Source organism: Lycium ferocissimum, chromosome 8, assembly GCF_029784015.1.
Source record: "Lycium ferocissimum isolate CSIRO_LF1 chromosome 8, AGI_CSIRO_Lferr_CH_V1, whole genome shotgun sequence".
NCBI classification, from domain to species: domain Eukaryota; kingdom Viridiplantae; phylum Streptophyta; class Magnoliopsida; order Solanales; family Solanaceae; genus Lycium; species Lycium ferocissimum.
This window is the reverse complement of record NC_081349.1, coordinates 40,197,710-40,222,639: the sequence shown is the minus strand read 5'-3', so window position 1 is coordinate 40,222,639 and position 24,930 is coordinate 40,197,710. Positions and strand designations below refer to the sequence as shown.

The window sequence follows — 24,930 nt, the reverse complement described above, 5'->3', positions numbered from 1 at the left end:
AATTTGGCCAAACTGTACATGCAGGTGGTGGTAGCCCCACACATGCCACATGTACCATAGTGGCCATTTCATGAAAAATACTTAACTTTCCATAATTCACTTTTAACCCCAAATTTTCCTTAATATTCCATACCAATAAAATCATAAGCAACTTATGCCTTAAAACAAAATCGAAGGTCAAAAGTCTCAACCTCGTATCCCGGAATAGTCTTGTCCTTAACTTATCACAACTAGTTCGGAACATCCCAATGTACAAAATACAGGATATAACATACTAAGTCCGTCCACCAATAGTTTAGTCTTTTTTTTAATCCTCCGCTCCCTTTAATTTGTTGATTCCATCTAAAATATTAGTAGTAATTAATTGAATACTTAATTAGATTTTGATTTACTGAATTAAAATATTATTATTTGATTAGAAATTTATTTAGATTTTGATTTACTGTAAGGGTAAAATTGTAATCTAACTTTTAATATAGGAGTTTTCCACTTTTAATATAATATACTCTATGATATATGATATGATATGATGATATAATGTTACATATAAGGTAGTTCATTTATTAGTACCTGCAAACATAATACCCATAGATTACTAAGCAACACACTATGATGTATAAAAGAAAAGTTGACCGCTAGCTTCGTCTTTCTCTACTTATTCTACATTTTAATGGAAGGAACACTAATAAATTACTTGATCTCCTTTCGAGATCCGTGTTATTTCAACTTAATTACAAGCTTAGTAATTACTCTAATGTTCTAAATTTCACATGATAAATAGCAGAAATGCTAATAAAATAATTGAGTCCCGTTATTTGAGATCTGACTACTAGTGGGGGTGTCAATGGTACAATCCAATTGGTTATTTTTTAAAAAATTATATCATACAAATTTTTAGATTAGTCTGTCAATGGTACAATCTGATCGGTTATTTAAAAAAAAAACTATATCATACTAATTTTTAGATTAGTCTACTGCGTGTAGTTAAATTTAGACTTTTTAAAAGCGTCTCAATCATCTCGGTTTCTCTTCGTATATGGTACAAATAAATAATCTGAGCCAAAGCTATTGAATTCTGCCGGACCCGTAGCTAATACTGTGGTTCTGCCACTGGGAAGGATTATCCAAGACCCTGTAAATATTAAAATATACATTAAATATTTACAAACATTTGACTATAAACCAGTTATTATTGTATATTAATTTGAAATCGCTATACGAACCCATAAACTTCAAATAATCCACTTCTGCATGAGCTAATGTAAAAGTTCTTTTAGACCGGAGAGGTTCTATAAATTCAAACTCTCCAGTAGAGCAGCACCAATTCTAGCCTGCAAGAGTTTTTCAGCTCTAAAGAATGAAAACCACTTGTAAGTGATAAATGAATTGTAGAGTTATTTGTTTCAATTCCTTTTGAATCAGTAGTTTTTACTAGTTCTTATCCATATCAAGTTCAAGAATATAGATTCAATGGTGAGGAATTTGCCTTCGGATTTTGATTTTGATCAAAGAATTACCAAGAAATAAATAATTGCTAGCTGCTGTTTTCCCTGCTAATGATTAGGCCATGCAATCTTGTTCAGTTGCTTTGTTCTTGTTGTCAGTGGCGGAGCCAGGATTCATATTAAGGGGTGTCAAAAAATGTAAAAATGTCGTGACCTAGGTTTGAACCTGTGATCTTAGAGACTTTTTGCAACCCCTTAACCGCTACGCTAAGCCTTCAACTTGTGTTAAGGGGTGTCAACACTAGTATACATACCTACAAAACCAAAATTTCACTTATATATACAATGTAATTTTTTTTTTTCAGGGGTGTCGCTTGACACCCCTCAAGCCAAGGTGGCTCCGCCCCTGCTTGTTGTTGAGTATAGTGTTTTTTCATAATGTAAGCTTTTTTAACTGAGCAGGAAAAATCTAAATAGAGATCAGTACTATGTGTAGTTCAAGTCTTGCATTTCTTGTTTTATGAAATGCAGGTTTCTATATTGAGAAAGAAACAGACATGCAGAACTCAGATGAAGAATGAATGAACTCAATTTATTGAATTTTCCTCTTTCCAGATTGTTCGTTATGAAAGCTGATGACTCTATTAAGCATTTAGCCTATTTCTATTTCTTTTGGGATTATTGTTGTTGGTGATCTTAAGCTTAAGCCTGAGTACTAATTAGCCTATGTGTAGTTCAAGTTCTGTCATTTGGTTTTTCTTGAAAATCAGATAAAGCAATGGACTCAATTTGTCGAATTTCCCTCTTCCTAGATTGTTGGTCATGAAAGCTGAGGAGATTATTAAATTTTTTACAGCTCTGTTGATGTCAAACTCTAGATTGCTGTTTCTTTTGGCATCACTGTTGGTGATATGGGGAACAAGTACGTGTTTAGCCTATGATAGACGCGAGGTGATAAAGGCAAATCATGGTGTTGTTGCCACTGATGATGGCCGATGCTCGAGGATCGGAAGAGATGTTCTGAAAGAAGGCGGCCACGCTGTGGATGCAGCGGTTGCTGCAGCGCTTTGCTTGGGAGTTGTCAGTCCGGCGTCTAGTGGCATCGGCGGAGGAGCATTCATGCTAGTAAGATCAGCAGATGGAAAAGCACAAGCCTTTGATATGAGAGAAACTGCTCCCAAACAAGCCTCTAAGGTATTTGAACTCTTTGGTGGAAAACAGAATGGTCATTGGTTATACTACTACACTTTACTCCCTCGTCCTAATTTACGTGAAGGTGTTTGACTGTGCACGTAGTTTAAGAGAAAAAAGGAGACTTTTGAAACTTGTGACTAAAATAAGCCATAGAAATTTCTCTATAAATCATCTCATTAAGGGTAAAATGAAAAGTTAAAGTTAAATTGTTACTGAATATAGAAAGATGTCATTCTTTTTGGGACGGACTAAAAAGGAAAGAGTGTCACATAAATTGGGGCAGAGGGAGGACATGAGCAATCCTTACAAGTTGGTAACTTCAGTTGTTTAAGATTAGTATCTTTAACTATGATATGAATTGCATTGCTTGTCATTTATGGCATATCAACTATTATTTGAGTAAGTCTTTCTCAATCGATATTGCTTCAAGTTCTTGCATTTTCAACAAATATATGCACTTAAAGTACCAGTTAGACTTCTTGGAAATCACGTCAAATCTTTCTTGTCCAGGATATGTACGCGGGAAACGCTACTCTAAAAGCTAGAGGAGCTCTTTCAATAGCAGTTCCAGGAGAGATTGCTGGCCTTTACAAAGCATGGAAACAATATGGAAAGCTTCCATGGCGAAAGCTTGTGAGGCCAGCTGCACATCTAGCTCATAGTGGGTTCAAGATCTCACCATATCTTCACATGCAAATGCGTGCAAGTGAATCATCTATAATGGCAGATAAGGGACTTCGTGACTTGTTCACATCAAATGGTAGCCTCTTGCAGATAGGAGATGTATGTTATAACAAACAGTTGGGAAAAACACTTAGAGCACTTTCCGCGTATGGAATTAGAGCATTTTACAACGGATTGATTGGGGTCAAATTGATCAAGGATATAAGAAAATCCGGAGGCATACTGACAATGGAAGACTTGCAGCAGTATCAAGTTAGAATAAGAGAACCTATCGCTGCAGATGTAATGGGATTTAAGATACTGGGTATGCCACCTCCTTCATCTGGAGGTGTTGCAATGGTGCTAGTAAGTATATCTCTTTGATCATTTCCTTTAATCATCGGATTTCAGAAAAGTGAGACTTTAACTCTTAGTTTGCTTGTTTTTCCCTAAAAGTATGTGTTTCTTATGTACATTAAACCATCTAGTTCGTGTGAGTGGGCAAGCATGAGCTAGATTTGGTAGTTTGGAGTATCTAGTTTAGACATCGGAGTCGTAATGTGTGTGTTTTTACACTGTGTTGATACTTCTTATCGTTCAGAGCATGTTGTGATAATTGTTCACTATGGTACACTTTTGAAGAAATGCCTCTATTTGCCTTCCTTAGATACTTAACATTCTTGCACAATATGGAACTCCGATGGAAGGTCCAAGCCCCCTTATGATTCACCGACAAATTGAATCCTTGAAGCATGCATTTGCAGTGAGGATGAACCTTGGTGATCCAGATTTCGTCAACATTAGAAGTGTCACAAATGATATGCTGTCAACTGAATTTGCAAAGCAGTTGAAGAAAACCATATTTGACAACATGACTTTCGATCCCAATCACTATGGTGGAAAGTAAGCAACTTGAACTAGTTCCTCAAGTGATTATGATTTTGTTCCTTCTATGTTAACTAATTACTTCGAGCACTCTAAGTAGTTAACAGGATTCGTATGTCACTTACTCACGCACCAAGATATTCATCATTTAATCTTACAAGAATTAGATGTTGTTAGCAGTGTGCTTGTATCTTATAAATATAACAATTTTGAAAAGAACCTTCGATCACAAATAGGTGGAATCCGATCAACGATCATGGTACCAGCCATATGTCAATTGTGGATAGGGATCGAAATGCTGTTTCAATGACGAACACTATAAATTCTTACTTTGGTGCTAAGTATCTATCACCAAGTACCGGGATAGTTCTTAACAATGAAATGGATGACTTCTCAATTCCTACAAATAGTTCTGAAAATGTCCGACCACCAGCACCTGCAAATTTTATCCGTCCAGGCAAAAGGCCATTGTCATCAATGACACCTACTATTGTTCTCCAGGTCAGATTTCTGATTTATCCAAGTTTTAACTCATGTAAAGAGCAGACTTTTTTAAAAGATACTAATTCAATACGGGATTTTGTTGAACTGCATTTGTAATAACAGGGTGGACAACTGAGAGCTGTTGTTGGTGCAAGTGGAGGAGCAATGATTATTGCTGGTACGACCGAGGTTTTTCTGAATCACTTCGCGAGGGGAATGGATCCCTTCTCTTCTGTAATGGCTCCAAGATATTACCATCAGGTATCTATATTCTAAAAGCCAATAGTTCTATTATTTAAATAATCGAAAAGAGAGTTTCAATTCAAGTCTTTCTCTTTCTGACAGAAAGATTATATAAATGATTTTCAATCTCGGTGAATAAATTTACAAAGATGCTTCTCATAAGTTTGCCTTTAAAGAAAATAGAGTCACCTTCTAGGGGTGTTATAAAAAGTAGATCTTACCCATATCAATGCAGTGGCAATGGTAAAAAAGTTGTACACATACTGACTTCTTTTCTTCCAGTTTCTGATTTACAAGCTGATTGTTATGCTTATTGAATCTTCGGCTTAAACTTAAAGGTTACATGTAGGGGTGTTAAATGGACGAGTTGAGCTGAATTTGGGTGGGTCAAAATGGGTTGAGCTAACAAATGGGCGAACTTGAACAGGTTGGCCAGGTCATGTTTTCATGGGCTAACTGCCACCCCTGGTTACCTAGCTGGTAAATTTAGTTTGTCAACCGTAAGGCTGTCGTATTATTATCCCACCACATAGCAAGGCCTCGAAAAAATCCAATAAAATATGCTTTTATCAGTTTCAGAAAGGTTCTTAGCACTTAACTCATTGGACCGTTGAAATTTTAGTACTAAATTTAGTAGTTTTTCATATATATGTTCTGCATTGTAAATACAACCCATTGTTCAAAAACTCCATAACCCTGTGCTTAAAAATGTAATGTTGATCTCTCACGTTATGGTTCTTTGCAGTTGATTCCGAATGTGCTACAATACGAGAATTGGACGATCGTGACAGGTGACCACATAGAGGCTCCAGAAGAAACAAGGGCTGCCCTGCAAAAGAAGGGACATGTCCTACAGAGTATTGCTGGAGGGACAATTTGCCAGTTTGTTGTTCAAGAATTCGAGTCATCAAAGTTAGGGGAGCTTGTTGCTGTAAGTGACGCGAGGAAGGGCGGATTTCCTGCTGGATTTTAAACCTACAACGTCTAACAAAGGTGTCGTCGCCCGTGAGGGATTTACTGCATCACGAGGATAGAAGATGCTTGGTTTGGCACCACATTGGGTAGTACGTGAAGGATCATTCATGTCATTTAGTTATTTTAATTCATGTATTACTGATTCCTTTATCCCTGTTCCACATTCTATATTACGTAAAATGAAATAAAGATCTATGTATAACTTATGCGAGTATTAGTTATGGGACGAAAAATAACTTAAACTAAACATTCTAATAAATTATGCTTAGGTTAACGTGGAAAAGCAAATCAAATTCAGACAAAATATATAAAATAGTGTTTAATTTTATGTGAGATTTATCTTCTGTTTTACCCTCAACCAAACGTCACCTAGAAATGAATAATACATATGATGAAGGTGTTGGTGACTTTTGGGAGGTGTTGGTGACTTTTGGGAAGGGGTGGAAGAAGAAGTTTTTTTTTTTTTTTAGTTTTTTTTTTTTTTTAACAGTCAACTACAAGATTATACCATCCTAGTTATATGTTTTTCTGCTCCTTTGCCTCCATACCTGGCAAGTACTGCAATCAAAGCTTTTGATATATATCCCGGAAGAAAATCCTGATAACAACAACAACAATGTACCCAGTGTAATCCAACAAAGTGGGGTATGGGGAGAGTAAGATATAAAGATCTTAACCCTACCTTTGTGGGGTAGAGAAGCTGTTTCCGATAGACCCTCGGCTGGAAGAAAATCCTGATCTGATCACAAAATAGAGGGAAAACATTAATATACTGTTTAAAGGTCTACAAGATATTCAAGGGATGGAAATATTAGTTTCAACAACTGGAACTCTCACTATTAAAGACTAAGTTTTGCTTTAACTTATTTATCCACATGTAGAATATTATCAAATATACATCCGATCCATAGCATTCAGTACTATTATTTTATTATAAATAAGAGACAGATTCAGTCTTGAAAAAAATGATAAAGATATGAGGTGTTAGGTAAGGGAGGTGGATGGTGTGAAAGAAAATGATGAACTAATTGCAAAGTAGAAATAGTACAAAATAGTCGCTTATTCATGCTAGTTTTATTCTACTTATAAAAGCTATCGGTCTTTGTTCTTGGATCAATGCAATTCCAAATCCAACCATACTATCATCTCATTCACCTAGAACTAGAATTGTTTTCTATAATCTGGTAAGGCTGACCGGGGCTAGCCATTTTTCAGATTCGGTTTTGAAAAATAGTCCCCAGACCCCACTTTGTGAAATTACACAGGGTATGTTGTTGTTGTTGTTTTTTGAAAAATAGTCAGTCTTTGAAAATTCATTGAAAAGAAGTCACTTTGATGCTGAAATGGTGTCATAGATTTTGAACTTAAACAAGTGAAAAATCCATTATTTTAAATCCATGAGTCTTAAAAAAGTGAAACTTGATGACAGTGTCTTGAATTTTGTTCAGGTTATTATGCTGAAGTTTCACTTTCTTAAGTTCGAAATCCATGTCAGTGTTATGGATTCCAAAAATTGGAATCTGGTAACAAGATATCTGATTTTGATTTTGTGTTAGAAACAATAAGATTCGCCGAAATACTAGAACATTGGGGTTACTTTATTTTTTTCTCTCTTTGGCTTTAATAGGAATAAAAAGTACTTTTTGTTTGGTCCAGTTTTCGGATATGATTATTGCATTTTGGTTTTTGGTTTCCTCTTCAATTTTTATTTTCCAATAATTGAGAACCCACATTCATATTGTTTAAATTTTGAAAGTCCCTGAGGGTGAGGAAGGGGAAGGCAAGTAGTTAATGGATCGGAAAGAAACGTTATACGCTTTCCTATTAATATGAGCAATTCTTTTTCCCACGAATACAAAACTTGATGCTACATAATTTTAAAACGGAGTTGTGATAGTATAGCTATAGAGTCCTTTTAGTACAAATATTTCATCCATAGAATGAAAACTGGTATATCACCTCTTAAAATCCTTCCTAGGATTCCACTTGTCCTTCAAATCTTAACATTGAATACATAAAAACATAAACGAAAAATGTAATCAACATCCATAGAATACATAATTTCTACGATGATATTGATGAATTAACTGGTGAAGCCAAAATATAAGTGCACAAGCACGAGTATTAGTATGCATAAAGTTGAAGTAACAAAATTTAATCAAATAACATTTGGGGGATGCAAAAGGTATGCAAGAATGAGCTCCACCACAAATATAGTGCTGGACATAATCTACGGAGTTGACAAATTGTTTAAATTAATTTTCTTACTGAGACTCCAAATGTTCCACTGCCAATGTCCTTTCTTGCTTTGACTCCACTCAATCACCCCACAACACCATAAACAGTCCCAAAAAAATCAAGATTGATCCCCCAATCATTCCCGTGAATATTTCTCTCCAAGCAGGAGCCAACTGAGTGTGACAACAATAATTGTAGGTAAGGGATTGTATATGGACACAAAAAAAGGTCTTTTCCTCTGAATACACCAACTCATCATGAAATGATAGAGATGAGCAGGAAACTAGGCATGTTCCCGATACTATACTAGTGAAAGAAGTTCCTTGCCTTTTGTTTTGCTAGTGGGCTGGTGCAGGTCGACTCAAGTGGAAATAATTAGACTGCTTCCATACCTTATCTCAGGTTACCCCTTAGTGCGGGTATGGGGCACTTCGTCAGCAGTGGTTCGTTTAGCAAGCAGTCTTATTGCTTGAAAGCACACACAGTACACAGTAGGAGAGTTCGAGTGTGAAAGCAGTGTACTCATGCCCCTGTCGGAGGTCAATTGTTGCTCCCTCTCTCGAGATTGCAATCCCTATCGAGTCGGGAAGGAATGAGTAATGGGTGGGGGAATCGGGCATCGGCGTCTGTCCCAACAACCTCGAAAATCAAGGGATTACCTCCGCATAGCCTCCAATGTCTGGATGGTCCTCTTAGACTGGCCATCGGTCTGAGGATGGAAGGCTGTCCTAAGACTCACTCTGCTACCCTAAATAAGTAGTGGAGATAACTCTAACACCACAGCTCATCAATGACCAATCAGATTGGTCGTGGTCAACGCAAAACCCAATGACCAAACACATACAGCTGAACATGAAGCATATCAAAGTTTATGGTGTTGTGGTGTAATTGGATGGGATCGGAGTCAGAGCAAGAAAGGGCATTGACAGTGGAACATTTGGAGTCTCTGCAAGAAAATTTGGACAATTTGTCAGCTCCGTAGATTCTGTCTAGCACTACATTTGTGGTGGACCTCACTCTTTTATACTTTTTGCATTCCCTTGATGCTATTTAATGAAATTTTGTTACTTCAGTATTACATACTAGTAATCGTGCTTGTGCACTTATATTTTGGCATCACCAGTTAATTCATCAATATCGACGTAAAAACTATATATTCTAGGGAAAAAAATATAAGTAGACAAAAATATAAAAATATTTTTATATTCTTAGCAGGTAAATGCATTCAACATTCCATGACAGGGTAAGAGTTTTATAGTGAAATAAATTGCTTTGGATAAGGAAATTGCTCCCTATTTTTTTAGTGGGACTCTATATCCTCTATAACTGTTCTTTTTATACGACATTTTCCATTTTATACTTTCTCCATATATTCTAAACATTTTCTCCCTACACAATTTTTCATTATGTAGTCTTTGGCCTTTCTATTTTGATTTCAAGGGTCAATAGTTAGGCATCATGACAACATAAAAAATCACCTATATTATAAATTTAATATACAGAGTATTGTTCAAGAAAATTTTATATCAAGTATATAATATTATACCTCAATACTATTAAAATATAATTGAATTATACTATGTATATTAACACATTAGTACGCATATTATATCTCTGAAAATGAATTATATCAGATATAATGTGTATTTAAGCATGTTTTTAAAGAGTATAAATTAAAAATACATGCTTTATACATTGTATAAAAATGATATAATGTAATTATTTGTATTTAAATTAAAACAATTAATAAATTAAAATACATTCAAGTGTTAGCAGTAAACCAACACAAGAAAAGAATAAGGTCTAATTGAGATCCAAATTAGATATCATCACCTCACAATTATACATTTTCTTTAGAAACTTTGGGCTTGAGAATTGAAATATTTGTCTTCTTTTCCTTCTATGCGTTCTTGGAGCCAGAAAATAATGGGGGTCTATTGGTTGAAGAAGAGAGAAGTGAGAAAACTAGGGGTGTGTTATTTAAAGAAAGAGAAATAAGGAAAACGTGGGTGAATCCCTGATCCAGGGGATATCTTTTTTCTTTTTCGTATAGTAATTTTCCTTTTTTGAGTATGTCATAAATGTAATAAAGCCTGTTCTTTTTTAAGATATGCTAATTACGTGGTTAAATTTAAAACCTTGATAAGTGGCGTAATTTTCTCTATATTCTATGGATGTTGATTACCTTTTGTTTTCTGGTTGTATATATTCAATTGTTAGTATTTGAAGGACAAGTGGAATCCTAGCAAGGATCTGAAGAGGTGATATACAGGGGCGGCTCACTGAAATTGGTGACCTAAATCCAAATCTCAATACGAGGACTCAAGTATATCAATAAAACTAGCTTGTACGTGCACCGCACGTGCATCTCGTGCGGGGCACGTGCATCCTGTGCGCCCTATGTGCATCCCAAATTAGTAATATGTATATATATATATATATATACTGTTGTTAAACATGTGTAAAGTATACCTCTAAAGTAATAGAGTACGAAATTAGTGCAAACTCAAAATGATGAATGATGATCCTATTTCAGCACTTGATAATTAAACTAAAAACTAATGGACATTGTTTAAACTTGAGCTGTTGTTTCTTGGAATTGTTTGCTGAGCATAGGAGACTACTACTACGAAGTACTCCCTCCGGCCCAACTTAAGTGTCTTATAGCCTGTTTGGCCCAGCTTATTTTTCTCCAAAAGTACTTATTTTTTCTAGTAAGTGCTTATTTTAAAAAAAATTGAGGTGTTTGACTAAACTTTTGGGAGAAAATATATAAGTGCTTCTGGAGAGTAAAGATAAAGTTTTTTTTAGCTTCTTTTAAAAACTGTCAATTTGTTGCTGCAAAAGGGACCCAACCATTGTCGACTTGTTGCCAGGAACTCCAAATAACCAGCAAAGTGTATATTGCTGCAAAGGTGGTGTAATTAGCTCGTGGGTTCAAGACCCGTAGAAAGCTGTTAAGCGCGTTCGAGCTCAGTGTCGGTCAGGCAGGAACAAGTAAGAAGAAAGTGAGTTTTCCAAAAAAACTTCACCCTCAAGGCACCGGGACCTGGATATACCTGTGGGTCTGCAACAAAGGGAAAACCAAGCAAGTTCCCAACACTATGGAAAGAGGTTCACTCAAACTTTGAGTAAGTTACATTGGGTTATAAAGCTAATGAGTATGCAATAATAGTTCATTCCGGTGGTTGCGTGTTTTTTTATTTTTCAATTAAGTATATTGTTATTTCTACTCTGTTCCTTTACTTTCTCAAGACATTAATGACATGACACATCCATAACTGATGCATATCTCTTTGAGTATGAAATTTGCCAAGTCTGTACTAGTAAAAGGTATATTCATGTTAAGTGTATCTTTTTCCTTGCAGTGACATGAAGTGTTACTTGCACCCTATTGACAGTTCCTAGCTCAGAAGACGCTCACTTGTTGTGTCTCACTATCCTCTTTGTACAACGACACCATTGTGAACTGCTTGACTTGCACATGTGGTTACCAACATAACATAACTCAACCGGGAACATGTGTAGAGTGAGCGAACATTATCTTTAATAGGGGTGGACATGGTACAATATGGTATGGTATTTAAAACTTCGGTACGGTAATTTCGGTTTTCGATTTCTAAAAATACTATACCATTACCATACCAAATTAATTCGGTATGGTCCAGTATTTTTAAGTCCGATTTTGGTATTTTGCGGTACAGTAATTATGTTACCATAGTTGACTTACATATACTAATATCGTAGAGAATTATGACTTCGCCTATTCATGATTCACGAAACGTCTCAATTATATCATGCTGACACTTCATACTTGTAAAAATATTCAAAAAAAAAGTACAAGTAATCTTCTCGTAAATCAATTACATTTCAATCAAGAAAGAGTAGTCAATATTTCAACGTCTAAACAATTAGTTTTGTGCTAATACTAGTTTATATATTTGTTAGTATTATCATCATATTATACTAAAAGTGGGAAACTCCAATCTTCAAAGTTAGTTTACCATTTTACCCTTACACTAAATCAAAATCTAATTAAATATCTAAGCAAAATTAGTATCCTATTAAATGTAAAATAATAGCTCCCATGAATGTAGTTAATTCCAAATAATAAATCAAAGTTCAACGTTTGCCTTTTCATCTGTCTAACCTTTAATCAGCCACAATAATGACTCTTACACATTACAAATAGTATACCGTTTAATGCATTTATAGCAGTATTCTTTAGGAGCTGAGTTCATTTTATTTCTAATTAACTTCATGGGACATTTAACACTCTGCATCAAGGACACCACATCAGCAAGTGTTAAATCTACAATAGATACGTTGTCCGTTCTTTTTTTTTTTTTTTAAAAAAAAAAAAAAAATCTGCTTCTTTAGCTTCCATCAGTTTTTATTTTTATCTTTTCAGTACTGAACATCTTTTCATATACAATGTAAATGGACATGGAAGCCACAAATAATTATAGAGTACGTGGATAAACATTAATTCTTGGAATCTTGAAAGACGTATAACTGTTTATTCATTGTGTTACTGATGGTAATCCATATAAAGAGTCATTTTAACCTCTATATATTGAAGAAACAAAAGTTGTAGAAACAAAGTTTCTTTCCTCCATTTTTTAAGCTGCCTTCAGTGACCGTTACCTCTTACCAGTTTTTCAAAGATTCTATGACTGATCTACAGGTTTAGAAAATATTGGGGACCAATATTTCACTAAAAATTTCCCTGACCGTATCAGTCCCTGGAGGACTCTTACTATATCAGTCACCGGTAACATGAGAACACATCTACTGTTTTCAGGTTTATTTGTTGATAGAAGTAGCTAGCTTCGTTTCTCTTCTGTGTTGCATCTTAGTTTCCTATTATTTAGTTTCTATAATTTTATGGGTGAAGATAATATATATTGTGCTCTGTTTGCACGTTTTGTGAAAATCTATATTTCTTTGCGTTTTTTGCTAATTTTGTTAAAGATACTTACATGCATCTATTAAATTTAGAGCAAGAATTCATTAACATATTCATACCATAGAGGCTATATTATATATCTTAATTAGCATCAGGTATTTCTTGCTAGATGGAAACTACATCATCCCGCTATTATAAATTTTGTTAACGAATAAAATTTAAATGGTAAAATCGATATTTTGACTTTTTAAATATGTAAAAAATATATAATAATGATGGGGAAAAATGTGCAACGCACGTTCCCGGAGACTAGTAATACTAATATATACGAATTGTAAATATAACAATATACTTCGGTATGATATTATGTACTTTTTTTATAAATACCAAATACTCAACTTTTTAAAAATATATATCAAATGTCGTACCAAATATCATAATACCAAAATCACGGTATAAGAAGTTTCGATTTTGATACACGGTAATAGATGTCTACCAGGTATGCCCACCCCTAATCTTTAATATCAAAGTCTCTCTTTCTTTTTTATTTTGGTTTGCAGAGGTTCTATGCTTTATGACAGGCCGGACTCCCCTTATTTAAACTTTAGCTAACTTTCTAGTGTGAAATGTCACAAAAAAAAAAAATAGCAATAGACAATTTTTTATAGCTAGACATAAAAAATTCATCGTTAATTAATCTTATTTAATGATGGACCAGTCACACAGTATTTTTTTAATAAAATATGTTAGCTACGAGTTATTAAGCGATAGAATAGTGATGGGTTTCGTAGCTAATTCGTTAGGCAATTATTGTTCGCAGTAAACAAGTTAAAAACCACATCTCCACCCCCATCTTTTCCATAGTATTCATCTAGATTATACACGACTATTTTTAGGATAATATTTTTTTGCTTATATACTAAAATACAAGAAAATAAGTAAAAAATCCCACTTTTTTTCCAGGAAAACATTTTTCATGAAAAACATTTCCCTAACACACCCTAAGGTGTTGTATATGTAATGTTAAGAAGTCTACTAAATATGTATAAATATCAAATATTAAATTCGATCCATAAAGTTTAAATTCTGAGGGGTAGGTGAGGAATCTTCAACACCCTTAAATGCTGCTGCTGAGTATCCAAACCCCCCCAAACCCTAATGTTAAGCCTCCAAACACTACATGTGAGTCTCCAAACCCAACTGTTGAGCCTTCAAACCCTTCAAACCCTTTTGCTAAACCTTCGAACCCTACTGCTGAACCTTCTAACCCTATTGCTGAAACTTCTAACCTTACTGCTGAACTTGTTGAACCATCAACTAATCCTGAACCTCATAATCCCACTGATGAGCCTACTTGTGAGTCTGAAGTAGAAGAAGATACAGGTGGAGAGGATGTAGAGGATGGATGTGAAGGAGATAGTGAAGATAGCATAAATAGCACAGGTGTTGAAGAGGTTTTAGAAGATAATGATGTTCATGAAAAGTATAGAGATTTTAGGGCAAATATAAGACATTTCACCAGGGCAAATAGGAGAGCTAGAGGTACTACTGCTGGACAAGTTCATGTCAATAAAAAAGGACCAGATATAGGGTATGATGAGACTGTTGTTGAAAAGGATAAATTAGATGGTAAGCTAGGGGGTGATGAACCTTACTATACAAGTGAGTGATGAGGCCCCTAGCTTTGAATTAGCTGATGAAACAGGCTGGGAAGATGAGGAAGAGGTTGAACAAGTAGTGCATAAACCTCTTAGAAGAAAAAAGACTAAAAACAGAGTTGTATTTGATCCTACTTCTGTGAAGATTGTTTGGGAAATAGGGTTGGTGTTTGCAGATGTAAAAGAATTTAGGAAGGCAGTTATTAAATATGCAGTTCAAGAAAAAATCCAAATTGAAAAATATGTGAATGAGCCCAACAGAGTTAGGGTCAGATGCTGCAAAGAAGGTTGTCCATGGTTATTGTTTGCAAGTTTGGACAGTTCTAGTACAGAGTTTTTGTTAGAACATACATCTCTATCCACAAATGCATGACTCCAACCATAACCATTTGTGCAATTCTAGATATCTGGCTGATAGATACAAAAACAGAGTGACTGAGCAGCCTAATATTAGGATAGTGGATTTTCAGAAGATCATTAGGAAGGAACTGGATATCTATGTTGGAAAGACAACAGTGAGAAGAGCTAGGGATAGAATATTACAAGAGATTAGGGGTGATCATATTGCTAAGTATAGTAGAATATTTGATTATAGAGATAAGATATTAAGATCTAATCCAGGAAGCTGAAAGTTGTGGAAGAGCAAATATGAGAAGGATGGAAAATGAAACTGAGACAGCTAGTCAAACTGCACAAACAGCTAGTCAATTACAAGTAAGTGTATCAAATTGTTCTTACATTAGTTTGAATATAATCTAACATTTTGTATTACAATAACCATGCTAGATCAAATAGGGGGAGGACAAACAAGGAAATGATGGAAAATGAAACTGGAAGTAGTGAAAGGGGTGGTGGAAGAGGCATTGGAAGAGGGATACACAAAAAATCAAGGAGGCAAGAGCCTGGTAGTGAACATGAAAAAAGACCTTATAAAAGGCCAAGGATGGTGGGGTTGGGGTATTGGTTGCTGATGATGGTTTTACTACTCTTAATGTAAGTGCATTAAACTCTTATTGTATGTTTGATCACCTGGTTAATTTGCAAAATTATTTGCGACCTTTGTGCTTTATTTATACGGCACTTGGGATGCCAAATAGAAGGGTCATTGACAACCTTTGGTAGAAGAGTCATATAAGATCGACGTGGTTCTTTGGAGATATTGGTTACACACCACGCAAAGGATTCGGATGAAGGGGCAAACAAACCATTACCAATAATCGACTTGACCAAATGAGGGTGAGAAAATAATCCAAACAAGGTCTAAAGTTGCTTAACAATCGAAGTCCAAAGTTGTTTGCTAACAATCGTAGTCAATGCGATACATCTAGAAAGCCCCCTGTGCCATGGAAATAGTTGGTCTGCAGTTGGATTTTTGGTGTTGTTGCTGCTACTATTATTTTGACTTGGAGATGTCATTTTTTCTACTTTTTTTTTTTTTTGTGTCTTGTTGATGTAAATTTGCTACTCTTAGTTTGGTGTTGCTTCAGTTGGTTTTTTGGTGTTGCTACTGATATTTTGGTGTTGCTGATGTAAATTTGCTACTGTCATTTTGTTGGTACTATTAGGTTCATCTATTAAGTATCAAACTCTAAAGTTGTTTATGCAGCAGTTTATTGAATGAAATGGTCAGTTTCTTTTACTTGATATGTTGCATGAATGGAATAGTTTTGGCTGCAAATGGTCAGCAATATAACACAAACAAGAACAAAATTCATTGGACAAGATTCAAAGAAAATTCAATCCCTTACACAAAACAAAGCAGTTTCCATACACATAATTCAACCCCTTACACAAAACAAAGAAAGTTCCACCTAAATCTATTATGAAAACAGCAATAAAAACACAAAACCAATTACAGATGGAACTTTGATACAACTATGCCAATTTCAACTAAATGATAAATCCTAATAAAAGAAAAACCATAACAACAAATACAATGATAAGCTTCCAACTGAAACTATACCAATTGGCCTCCTCCTCCTCCTTCTTCTTCTTCTTCTCCTTCTTCTTCTTCTTCACCACATGATAAGCTTCCAACTGAAACTATACCAATTGGCCTCCTCCTCCTCCTCCTTCCTCCTCCTCCTCCTCCTCCTCCTTCTTCTTCTTCTTCTTCTTCATCTTCTTTTTCTCAATGATCACCTTGTCTTTGTCCTCTTTGATCACCTTAGTATTAACACATTTCTGCTCGTTGATCACCTCATCTTTCTCCTCTTTGATCACCACATCATTTATCTCCTCTTTGATCAACAGATCATGGTTATCTTTCTCCTTCTAGATCACTTGATCTTGACAAGAACTACCCTCGGTCGTCACCTCATCATGACATTCATTCTCCACCCATTTCATCTCTTTCTCCATACTTTGGAAATATGCTAATGATTTTTCCAAATCCTTAACTCTATTTGCCAATCTTGAAATAACAAACTTGGATCGCGCATCAATCTCATCACGATCCCTCCACCTGAAGAACTTGCATGACTTTTCCTAAAATGGGTCTCAAACGAGTCAATTTAACTAAAAAAATAGAAAAAAAAAATTAAATGACTAAGTATCAAACATACACGATAGCGTGGGCAAGACCAAAATCTTCTTCCTGGATTATCATTCGACCACGAAGTCTGCATTATTAGCAAGTCTCCATATTTGCATCGCACTGTCTCACACAACATTGGGTCATTCTCATCTTCACAAATGCGATTCAAGCTTGCCCTTGACATGATTTTGCTCAAACCCTAACCAATTTGGAGAAGTAAATTTGAGCAAAATAACAAAGATTACAAGTTAGTAAAGCTAATCAAACAAGGAAATTTCATACCTTTTGAATTTAATTTTTGTTGAGATGGACAGAAATTGAGAAGAAGGTGGGGCTTCAATGGTGATTTTACCGTTGGGTTTTAATGTGGAAGAAGGGTTGGTTATATAAATTGATTTGAGAATTTTTTTCAAATTGGGAAACCACGTGGCATTTTTTGATTGGTCTGTGAAAGTTTTATTGAGCCTTCACGCGCTCTTCTTGCGTGCTTCCACGCCTGGTTCAAAAATGGGTCAAAAGATGGTATTTGTTAAAGTTTGAACTTATCTAGAGGGGTCATAGGACACCCGCAAAGTTTAGATGTCTTATTAAAAAAAGATGTCATCTCCAGGAGGGTATTTATATATTTTCTCCTTCAATTAATGCAAAGATGATATTTTAAGTTGTCTTCCACAGCGGGATTTCGTGCAAGTTATGATGAACGATAGTGAGTGGTCCAGTTTATTTTTAGATAAAATGAAAACACACCTAAATATAATAACTTTATATGACATTGGAAATTTTAAAAACCCACGCGTGAAAGAGTCACAAAAAAGTCTGTTACTATAAAGGCCACAAATGTACGGCTCATTGATTGCTTCTCTGTGCCATTGGACCATTATTCCTCACTCTTTTGGCTGCTCTATTTGAATTTAAAATTCATTATATACATATATTGAGTGTAAAGATTTTTTTAATCATATCAGTACAATTTAATTTATTTTGGCAAGTTATTTGTGTAGGCAGTTAGTTCCATTTATAGATTATTATCCGGGTAAAGCTTCTGCAAAAGTCCAAAGTACTCTCTCAGTCTTAAAAAAATTATCTTAGTTTGTCTTAGCATAAAATTTAAGAAATAAATGAAGACTTTTGAAATGTGTGGCCCAAAACAATTTTTAGATATTTTCTGGCTATAAATCATATCATAAAGTTAAATTGTTTCTAAATATAGAAATGTGTCAATATTTTTGAAACAAACTAATAAGAAAAATAAGATTTTTTTTTTTAGAATGGAGGGAGTAATTTTTTCAAAAGTGTAATTTTAGAGAGTTGAAGTGTTTAACCAAGTTTTTACGAAATAAATAAGTTTTTTTTTTTTTAGTAGTAGAAATTGTTTTTCATAAGCTGAAAAAGTCACTGCTAGAAAAGAAATTTTTTCCACTAACATTTGGTGAAAAATTTATGCTATAAAATATATTTTCTCATCTCATTCATGAAAATTTCTCACTAGAAAAAACGCATAAAGGAAACATTTCCCAATTGAAACATTTGAAATTTTGTAATTTTTTTGTAGGTTTTAAACGTTTAATGAGAAATAGCTAAAACGTTTTTGATAGGAAATCATTTAGGAAAATAAAAACTTTTTAGTAGTGAGTAATTCTTCCCATACGTATTTTTGGAACCTTCCTAACAAATAATATTTTTCAAAATAAGCAGATTTTGAAAGTTTTCCCAAATGGATATAAAACGCTTGTTTTTACTAGTTGAAGTGTTTAGTGAGATAGGGGATTGGGTTGACATATTAAAACAGGACAAGTAAATGTGTCTTTTCAGCTATTCAGCCTATTTTTATGATTTTATAATTTAATAATTTTTCTTAACACTGTACTGGTTTAAATTCAACCTCTCCCAGTAGAGCAGCATTCCTTCTAAGCCTGCAAGAATTTCTCCAGCTCTAAAAGATGAACATAACTTGTAAGTGATACTACTACAGCTCTTAAATTTTCCACTTTGATAATGCATGATAGTATAGAATTGTTTGTTTCAATTCTATTTTTCTTATCCATATCATGTTCAAGAATAAAGCTTCAACATTGAGGAATTTGCTCTTGGGATTAAGACCTTCATCTTTTTCCTCATTTTTCTTTTGATCAAAGAATTACCAAGAAATGAAAATAAAAAAAAGATTTGATATTTTTCATTGTTATGGCTTTCACAATTAACCTTTTTCTTTTAATTGTCCTTAGTGATGGTTTTGTCTTTCTTCTGGTAAATTGGTTGCAAATGTAGGCCTTGCAATAGAGTACTATAACTATGTGTGTTAGTCAAGTCCTATCATTTGTTTTTTTTTTGAAATGCAGGTATCTGAAAAAAGAAACAGGAAAATAAAGCAATATTTGTGTAGAAATCACAAAGAATGAACTCAATTTGTTAGAATTTTCCTCTTTTTAGATGGTTATACAAGAAGAGGACTTTATTTATTCTTTTTGAGCTTTGTTGATGTCAAAGTGGCCTATATTTCTGTTTCTTTTTGCAATATTGTTAATTTGGTGATATCAAGCCTGAGTACTAGATTAGCCTATGTGTAGTTCAATATCAATATATCATTACTGTATAAAAGGGCAGCCCAGTGCACGAAACATACTGCATTCACGCAAGATCCAGGGAAGGGCCGCATCCCAGGGGATGTAATGTAGGTAGCCTACTTTATCAAATAAACATAAAGGTTTGTTAATAGTTTTTTCTTGAAATGAGGTTTCTGTATTGAAGAGAAACAAGAAAATAAAGCAATATTTGAGTAGAAATCAGATAAAGAATGAACTCAATTTGTTGAAAGTTCCTCTTTCTAGATTGTTGGCAGGAGCGGAGCTACAGTTCTGGTTACGGGTTTGCATAACTCGTAGCTTTGGTCAAAATTCTGTATTTGTGTTAAGAAATATAAGTAACATGTATAAATAATTTATCCAGAACATAGTAAGCTACCTTTTCTAGAATCCAGATCCATAAGCTCAAAGTTTTGTACCCGCCTCTGATTGTTGGTTATGAAAGCTGAGGACTTTATTACTTTTACAGCTCTGTTGATGTCAAAGTGGCATTACTCTAAATTTCTGGTTCTGCTGGCATTTCTGTTGTTGAACACAAGAGCTAGTACGAGTTTAGCCTATGATAGACGTGAGGTAATAAAGGCAAATCACGGTGCTGTTGCCACAGACGATGGCCGATGCTCCAGGATTGGAAGAGATGTTCTGCGAGAAGGTGGCCATGCTGTGGATGCAGCAGTGGCTGCTGCATTTTGCTTGGGAGTTGTCAGTCCAGCGTCTAGTGGCACCGGCGGAGGTGCATTCATGCTAATAAGCTCAGAAAATGGGACTGCACAAGCCTTTGATATGAGGGAAACTGCTCCCAAGAAAGCCTCTAAGGTATTTGAACTCTTTGCAGTCTTTTGATTGTTCAATTAAGCAAGCCTATGATTCATGACATTCGAGACTTTTTAATGAAAAGTTACTGGTTTCTCTTTTAGCTTTTAAACCTTTGGACAACATCGAATAGGAACGAACCAATTGTTTAAGTCTCAGACTTCAAATATGTTGCTTGGACTGTTCAATAATGTTGATGGGTGCATGTCGGATTCTCCCAAAGTAGTGTATATTTGGAGGATCCAACACGGGTGCGGCGGCATTTTTGGAGAGTCTAAGCAACAAAGGACTTCAAGCATATCTATAGGACTATGAAAAGACATGTTTTAGTCCCATATAACTTGCTCACATAAACAGAATGCATGCATATAACCTTCCTCGGTTGATCTACTATGGGAGGAGGGGGTGCCACACCACCAGCAAACCTTGGTCGAAACTCATATATTCTATGTATATTGAAGAAATTGCATATATACTAGTATACCATATCACCCAGATTAGTAAACATTAACGAGGTGCAACCGGTAATGTCTATAGGCAGAAAGAGTGTGGCACCCGTAACCAATAAATCCTAGATCCCCCTCTGTGTCATGCCAACACAAACTCGAATAGACACATAGACATTCACACATGATATGTATTTTTAAAGAAGATTTGGTGGAAAATAGCATTTGTGATCTTCCATAGATGAAGTTAGGAGAGCAAATGGGAGTGCACCAGTGTTGAAATTGCAAAGAATGTTAGAGAGCTTAGATAACGAGTTAATAAGTGACAATTTCTTATCTTATGTGGGAAAATTTGTAGATTTTTTTATATTGAAATGTCCTTGACTAGAATAAGAGTGCAATAAGGATTGCACGTACTATAAGCGTGGAAGTTTTCTTTCTTAATTACCAAGTGTTTTTTTTTTTTTTTTTTGCACATTTCTAATTAGTCATGTATATTGTAGTACTAGTTATCGATATTGCTTCAAATTCTTACATTTTCGAATAAATATAAGCACTTAACGATCTAGTAGAGCAAGTCATGTGATACCTTTCTTGTCCAGAATATGTACGCGCAAAATGCTGCTCTAAAATCTAGCGGAGTTCTTTCAATAGCAGTTCCAGGAGAAATTGCTGGCCTTTACAAAGCATGGAAACAATACGGAAAGCTTCCATGGAGAAGGCTTGTGAGGCCAGCTGCACATCTAGCTCGTTACGGGTTCAAGATTTCACCGTATCTTCACATGCAAATGCTCAAAAGTAAATCAGATATAATGGCCGATAAGGGACTTCGCAACTTGTTCACATCAAATGGTAGCCTTTTGCAGATAGGAGAAGCCTGTTATAACAAACAGTTAGCAAAAACACTTAGAGCAATTTCTGCATATGGAACTAAACCATTTTACAATGGATCGATTGGTGTCAAATTGATCAAAGATATAAGAAAATCCGGAGGCATATTGACAATGGAAGATTTGCAGCAATATCAAGTTAGAATAAGAGAACCTATCGCTGCAGATGTAATGGGATTTAAAATACTTGGTATGCCACCTCCTTCAGCAGGAGGCGCTGCAATGGTGCTAGTAAGTATACGTTCTTAATATAATTAAGTAAATAAAAATGTGTTCTCTGAAACAAATTAAGCTTTTAGATGAGATGGTCACACAATAAAACAGTATATCTATTTGATTTTTTTCCTTTAGTCATTATACTAGGACTACCACGATCGGTGAAATCTCTTATATTTGTCGTCCTCAGATACTGAATATTCTTGCACAATATGGAGTTCCAATAGAAGGTCCGAGCTCCCTTCTTATTCATCGACAAATTGAAGCCCTGAAACATGCATTTGCATTGAGGATGAACCTTGGTGATCCAGATTTCGTCGACATTAAAAAAGTCGTAAATGATATGCTGTCAACTAAATTTGCAAAACAGTTGAAGAAGACCATATATGACAACATGACTTTCAATTCCAATCACTATGGTGGAAAGTAAGCAACTTAGACTAGTTCCTCAAGTAATCATGATTATAGTTTCTTCCGTTTAACCTATTTCTAGCACTCTAAGTACACATCAGAATTTGTATGTCACTTGATCATTGATAAAATATAAACAATTTTGCCAATTTTTTTGATTTGATCTCAAATAGGTGGAATCAGATCAATGATCATGGTACCAGCCACATGTCCATTGTGGACAGTGAACGAAATGCTGTTTCAATGACAAGCACCGTGAATGCTTACTTTGGTGCTAAGTATCTCTCACCAAGCACAGGGATAGTTCTTAACAATGAAATGGATGACTTCTCGGTTCCTGCAAAACGTTCCGAAAATGTTCCACCACCAGCACCTGCTAATTTTATCCATCCAGGCAAAAGGCCATTGTCATCAATGACACCTGCTATTATTCTCAAGGTAGGATTTCCAATTTGTCCAAGTTTTATCTGCTTAGAGTTCACTTCACTGAGAAAGTTAATTGTAATGAGCATGACCAAATGGAAGAGCGGACTTTACAAAATGATAGCACTTTCGGTCCATATTATCTGTCTTTTAAAGTTTTGGCACACGCCTTAAAAAACATATTTGATAGCCTTAATCATACGAATATTCACCTAAACTACCAATTTGGACCAGTGAGGGTAGATTTGAGCAAAAAAAGTAATAAATGACATCTTGTTTTTCTAAAACGTCAAATATTACGAAACAAATTTAGTTTTCCAAAGCGACAAATATTCCGGAACCGAGGTAACATATTCGACGTCTTACAGAGGCTATTCACTTGAACCTTATTTGTAATATAATAGGGTGGACAACTGAGAGCTGTTGTTGGTGCAAGTGGAGGAGCAATGATAATTGCTGGTACAACTGAGGTTTTTCTGAATCATTTTGCAAGGGGAATGGATCCATTTTCTTCTGTAATGGCTCCAAGATATTACCATCAGGTACTTACAACTGAAGTTTTTCTGAATTATTTCGTTACGTATCGTTTCATAATGTATTATATCATTCTGTGTTGTACTGTTAGTTTTGATGAATACAACATTTGGATGGATTGTATGTTTTTCGTCATTCTTAATGCCACACAGTAGAAATCTGAAGAATAAGCTTACAAGATTACAAAGAAAAAGTATGGTGCGGGGTAGAGTTATTATAAAATAGGTAGGATAAAGGATAAAATAGGATTATTATTAAATAATAAGGTAAGATGAAAAAAAGAAGGTGAGGACACGATCCTACCAAATCGTTCGTTACATAAAATGGCTCTTTTCGTCGTTAAGCAACTATGGATTTGACTATACTATACAATAAAATTTAAGTAACAATCAAAACAACGTTGTACTTAAGGTAACAATACGATACGATACAATAGGTATAACCATCCATAAAATGGAGTTACTTCCTAGAGGTGAATCTTTTGCATATTAATGCAGTGTGAATCGAAAAAGCTGTAGACGCGTACTTCTCGTGATTACAGGATCATTACTCTTCTTTTTCTTCCAATTTTCTGATTTTCAAGCTTACTCAACCTTCATGATATTGTTCTTTGCAGCTGATTCCAAATGTTCTACAATTCGAGAACTGGACAGTCGTGACAGGTGATCACATAGAACTTCCAGCAAAAACAAGGGCTGCCTTGCAAAAGAAGGGACATGTCCTGCAGAGTATTGCTGGAGGGACAATTTGCCAATTTGTTGTTCGAGAATTCAAGTCATTAAAGTTAGGGGAGCTTGTAGCTGTAAGTGATCCGAGGAAGGGCGGATTTCCTGCTGGCTTTTAGACGTGCAACGTCTAACAGGAGTCGTCGACGCACAAGGCCCCTATATAGGAAAGCCATATATGATCAACTACATCTGATCATGTGTGATTTTTCTTTTCTTGATGTTTTGGAGAGCTCATTGAGACATGTACAACTACAACTACCATTTGGGTAACCAAAGATCAAATCATAGCTAGAAGCAGGGCCGGAGCTACAACCGCATATAGCGGTTAGTTAAACACTCATTCGCCAGAACAGTATACTGTGTATATCGGCCAAATATTGCTTTTTATTCACATTTTAAATGTTGGACACCGTTGAAAACTCTTGAGCAAAATTTTCCTGGCTTCGCCATTTATTTGAAATTGCCTAATAAGGACTAATTTTGAGAGTCACTAGTTAGATGTAAATTTGAAAATACAGCCAACACTAAAACAAGATTACAAATCCCAAAATTGCAAGTAAGCAGTCAATTCCAATTTAGTGATGGATTAACTTACAAATGATACACTCATTGATTGATTTGCCAAAGGAAGCCTTCTTACACAAAAAATGTTGAGAAA

The 24,930-nt window shown here is 35.1% G+C and overlaps 3 protein-coding genes across 7 annotated transcripts; 2 read left to right on the top strand and 1 right to left on the bottom strand.

Moving 5' to 3' along the window:
* The first annotated feature begins 1,246 nt into the window (after positions 1–1,246).
* On the top strand, positions 1,247–6,035 carry LOC132068449 (glutathione hydrolase 1-like). The gene is made up of 7 exons (XM_059462044.1): positions 1,247–1,370; positions 2,302–2,639; positions 3,150–3,668; positions 3,970–4,205; positions 4,424–4,688; positions 4,794–4,931; positions 5,659–6,035. Exons 1-7 carry the CDS (start codon positions 1,358–1,360, stop codon positions 5,884–5,886), a joined length of 1,737 nt encoding a protein of 578 aa, XP_059318027.1. The 5' UTR covers positions 1,247–1,357; the 3' UTR covers positions 5,887–6,035.
* LOC132068448 (glutathione hydrolase 1-like) lies at positions 1,346–24,750 on the top strand. 5 transcript variants are annotated; one of them, XM_059462043.1, is made up of 8 exons: positions 19,008–19,182; positions 19,569–19,900; positions 20,281–20,627; positions 21,673–22,191; positions 22,367–22,602; positions 22,761–23,025; positions 23,415–23,552; positions 24,161–24,750. In XM_059462043.1, exons 3-8 carry the CDS (start codon positions 20,289–20,291, stop codon positions 24,386–24,388), a joined length of 1,725 nt encoding a protein of 574 aa, XP_059318026.1. In that variant the 5' UTR covers positions 19,008–19,182; positions 19,569–19,900; positions 20,281–20,288; the 3' UTR covers positions 24,389–24,750. The 5 variants fall into 5 exon arrangements, with proteins under 5 accessions (XP_059318023.1, XP_059318026.1, XP_059318024.1 ...); XM_059462041.1 differs by having other exon boundaries at positions 19,569–19,904; XM_059462040.1 differs by lacking the exons at positions 19,008–19,182; positions 19,569–19,900 and adding an exon at positions 1,346–1,370.
* LOC132066934 (uncharacterized) lies at positions 16,803–17,562 on the bottom strand. Its single transcript, XM_059460120.1, has 2 exons — positions 17,258–17,562; positions 16,803–17,180 (listed from the first exon to the last, which is right to left on the bottom strand). The coding sequence occupies exons 1-2, from the start codon at positions 17,411–17,413 to the stop codon at positions 16,968–16,970; spliced, it is 369 nt and encodes a 122-aa protein (XP_059316103.1). The 5' UTR covers positions 17,414–17,562; the 3' UTR covers positions 16,803–16,967.
* Positions 24,751–24,930: the final 180 nt, after the last annotated feature.

Bases quoted from the DNA above. Each gene is read 5' to 3' on its own strand.
- LOC132068448 (XM_059462040.1), top strand. The intron at 22,192-22,366 runs GTAAGTATACGT...TGTCGTCCTCAG, and splicing joins GAGGCGCTGCAATGGTGCTA to ATACTGAATATTCTTGCACA. The intron at 23,026-23,414 runs GTAGGATTTCCA...GTAATATAATAG, and splicing joins CACCTGCTATTATTCTCAAG to GGTGGACAACTGAGAGCTGT.
- LOC132068449 (XM_059462044.1), top strand. The intron at 3,669-3,969 runs GTAAGTATATCT...TGCCTTCCTTAG, and splicing joins GAGGTGTTGCAATGGTGCTA to ATACTTAACATTCTTGCACA. The intron at 4,689-4,793 runs GTCAGATTTCTG...TTGTAATAACAG, and splicing joins CACCTACTATTGTTCTCCAG to GGTGGACAACTGAGAGCTGT.
- LOC132066934 (XM_059460120.1), bottom strand. From the start codon at position 17,413: ATGTCAAGGGCAAGCTTGAATCGCATTTGTGAAGATGAGAATGACCCA. The intron at 17,181-17,257 runs GTATGTTTGATA...GACCCATTTTAG, and splicing joins GGTCTTGCCCACGCTATCGT to GAAAAGTCATGCAAGTTCTT.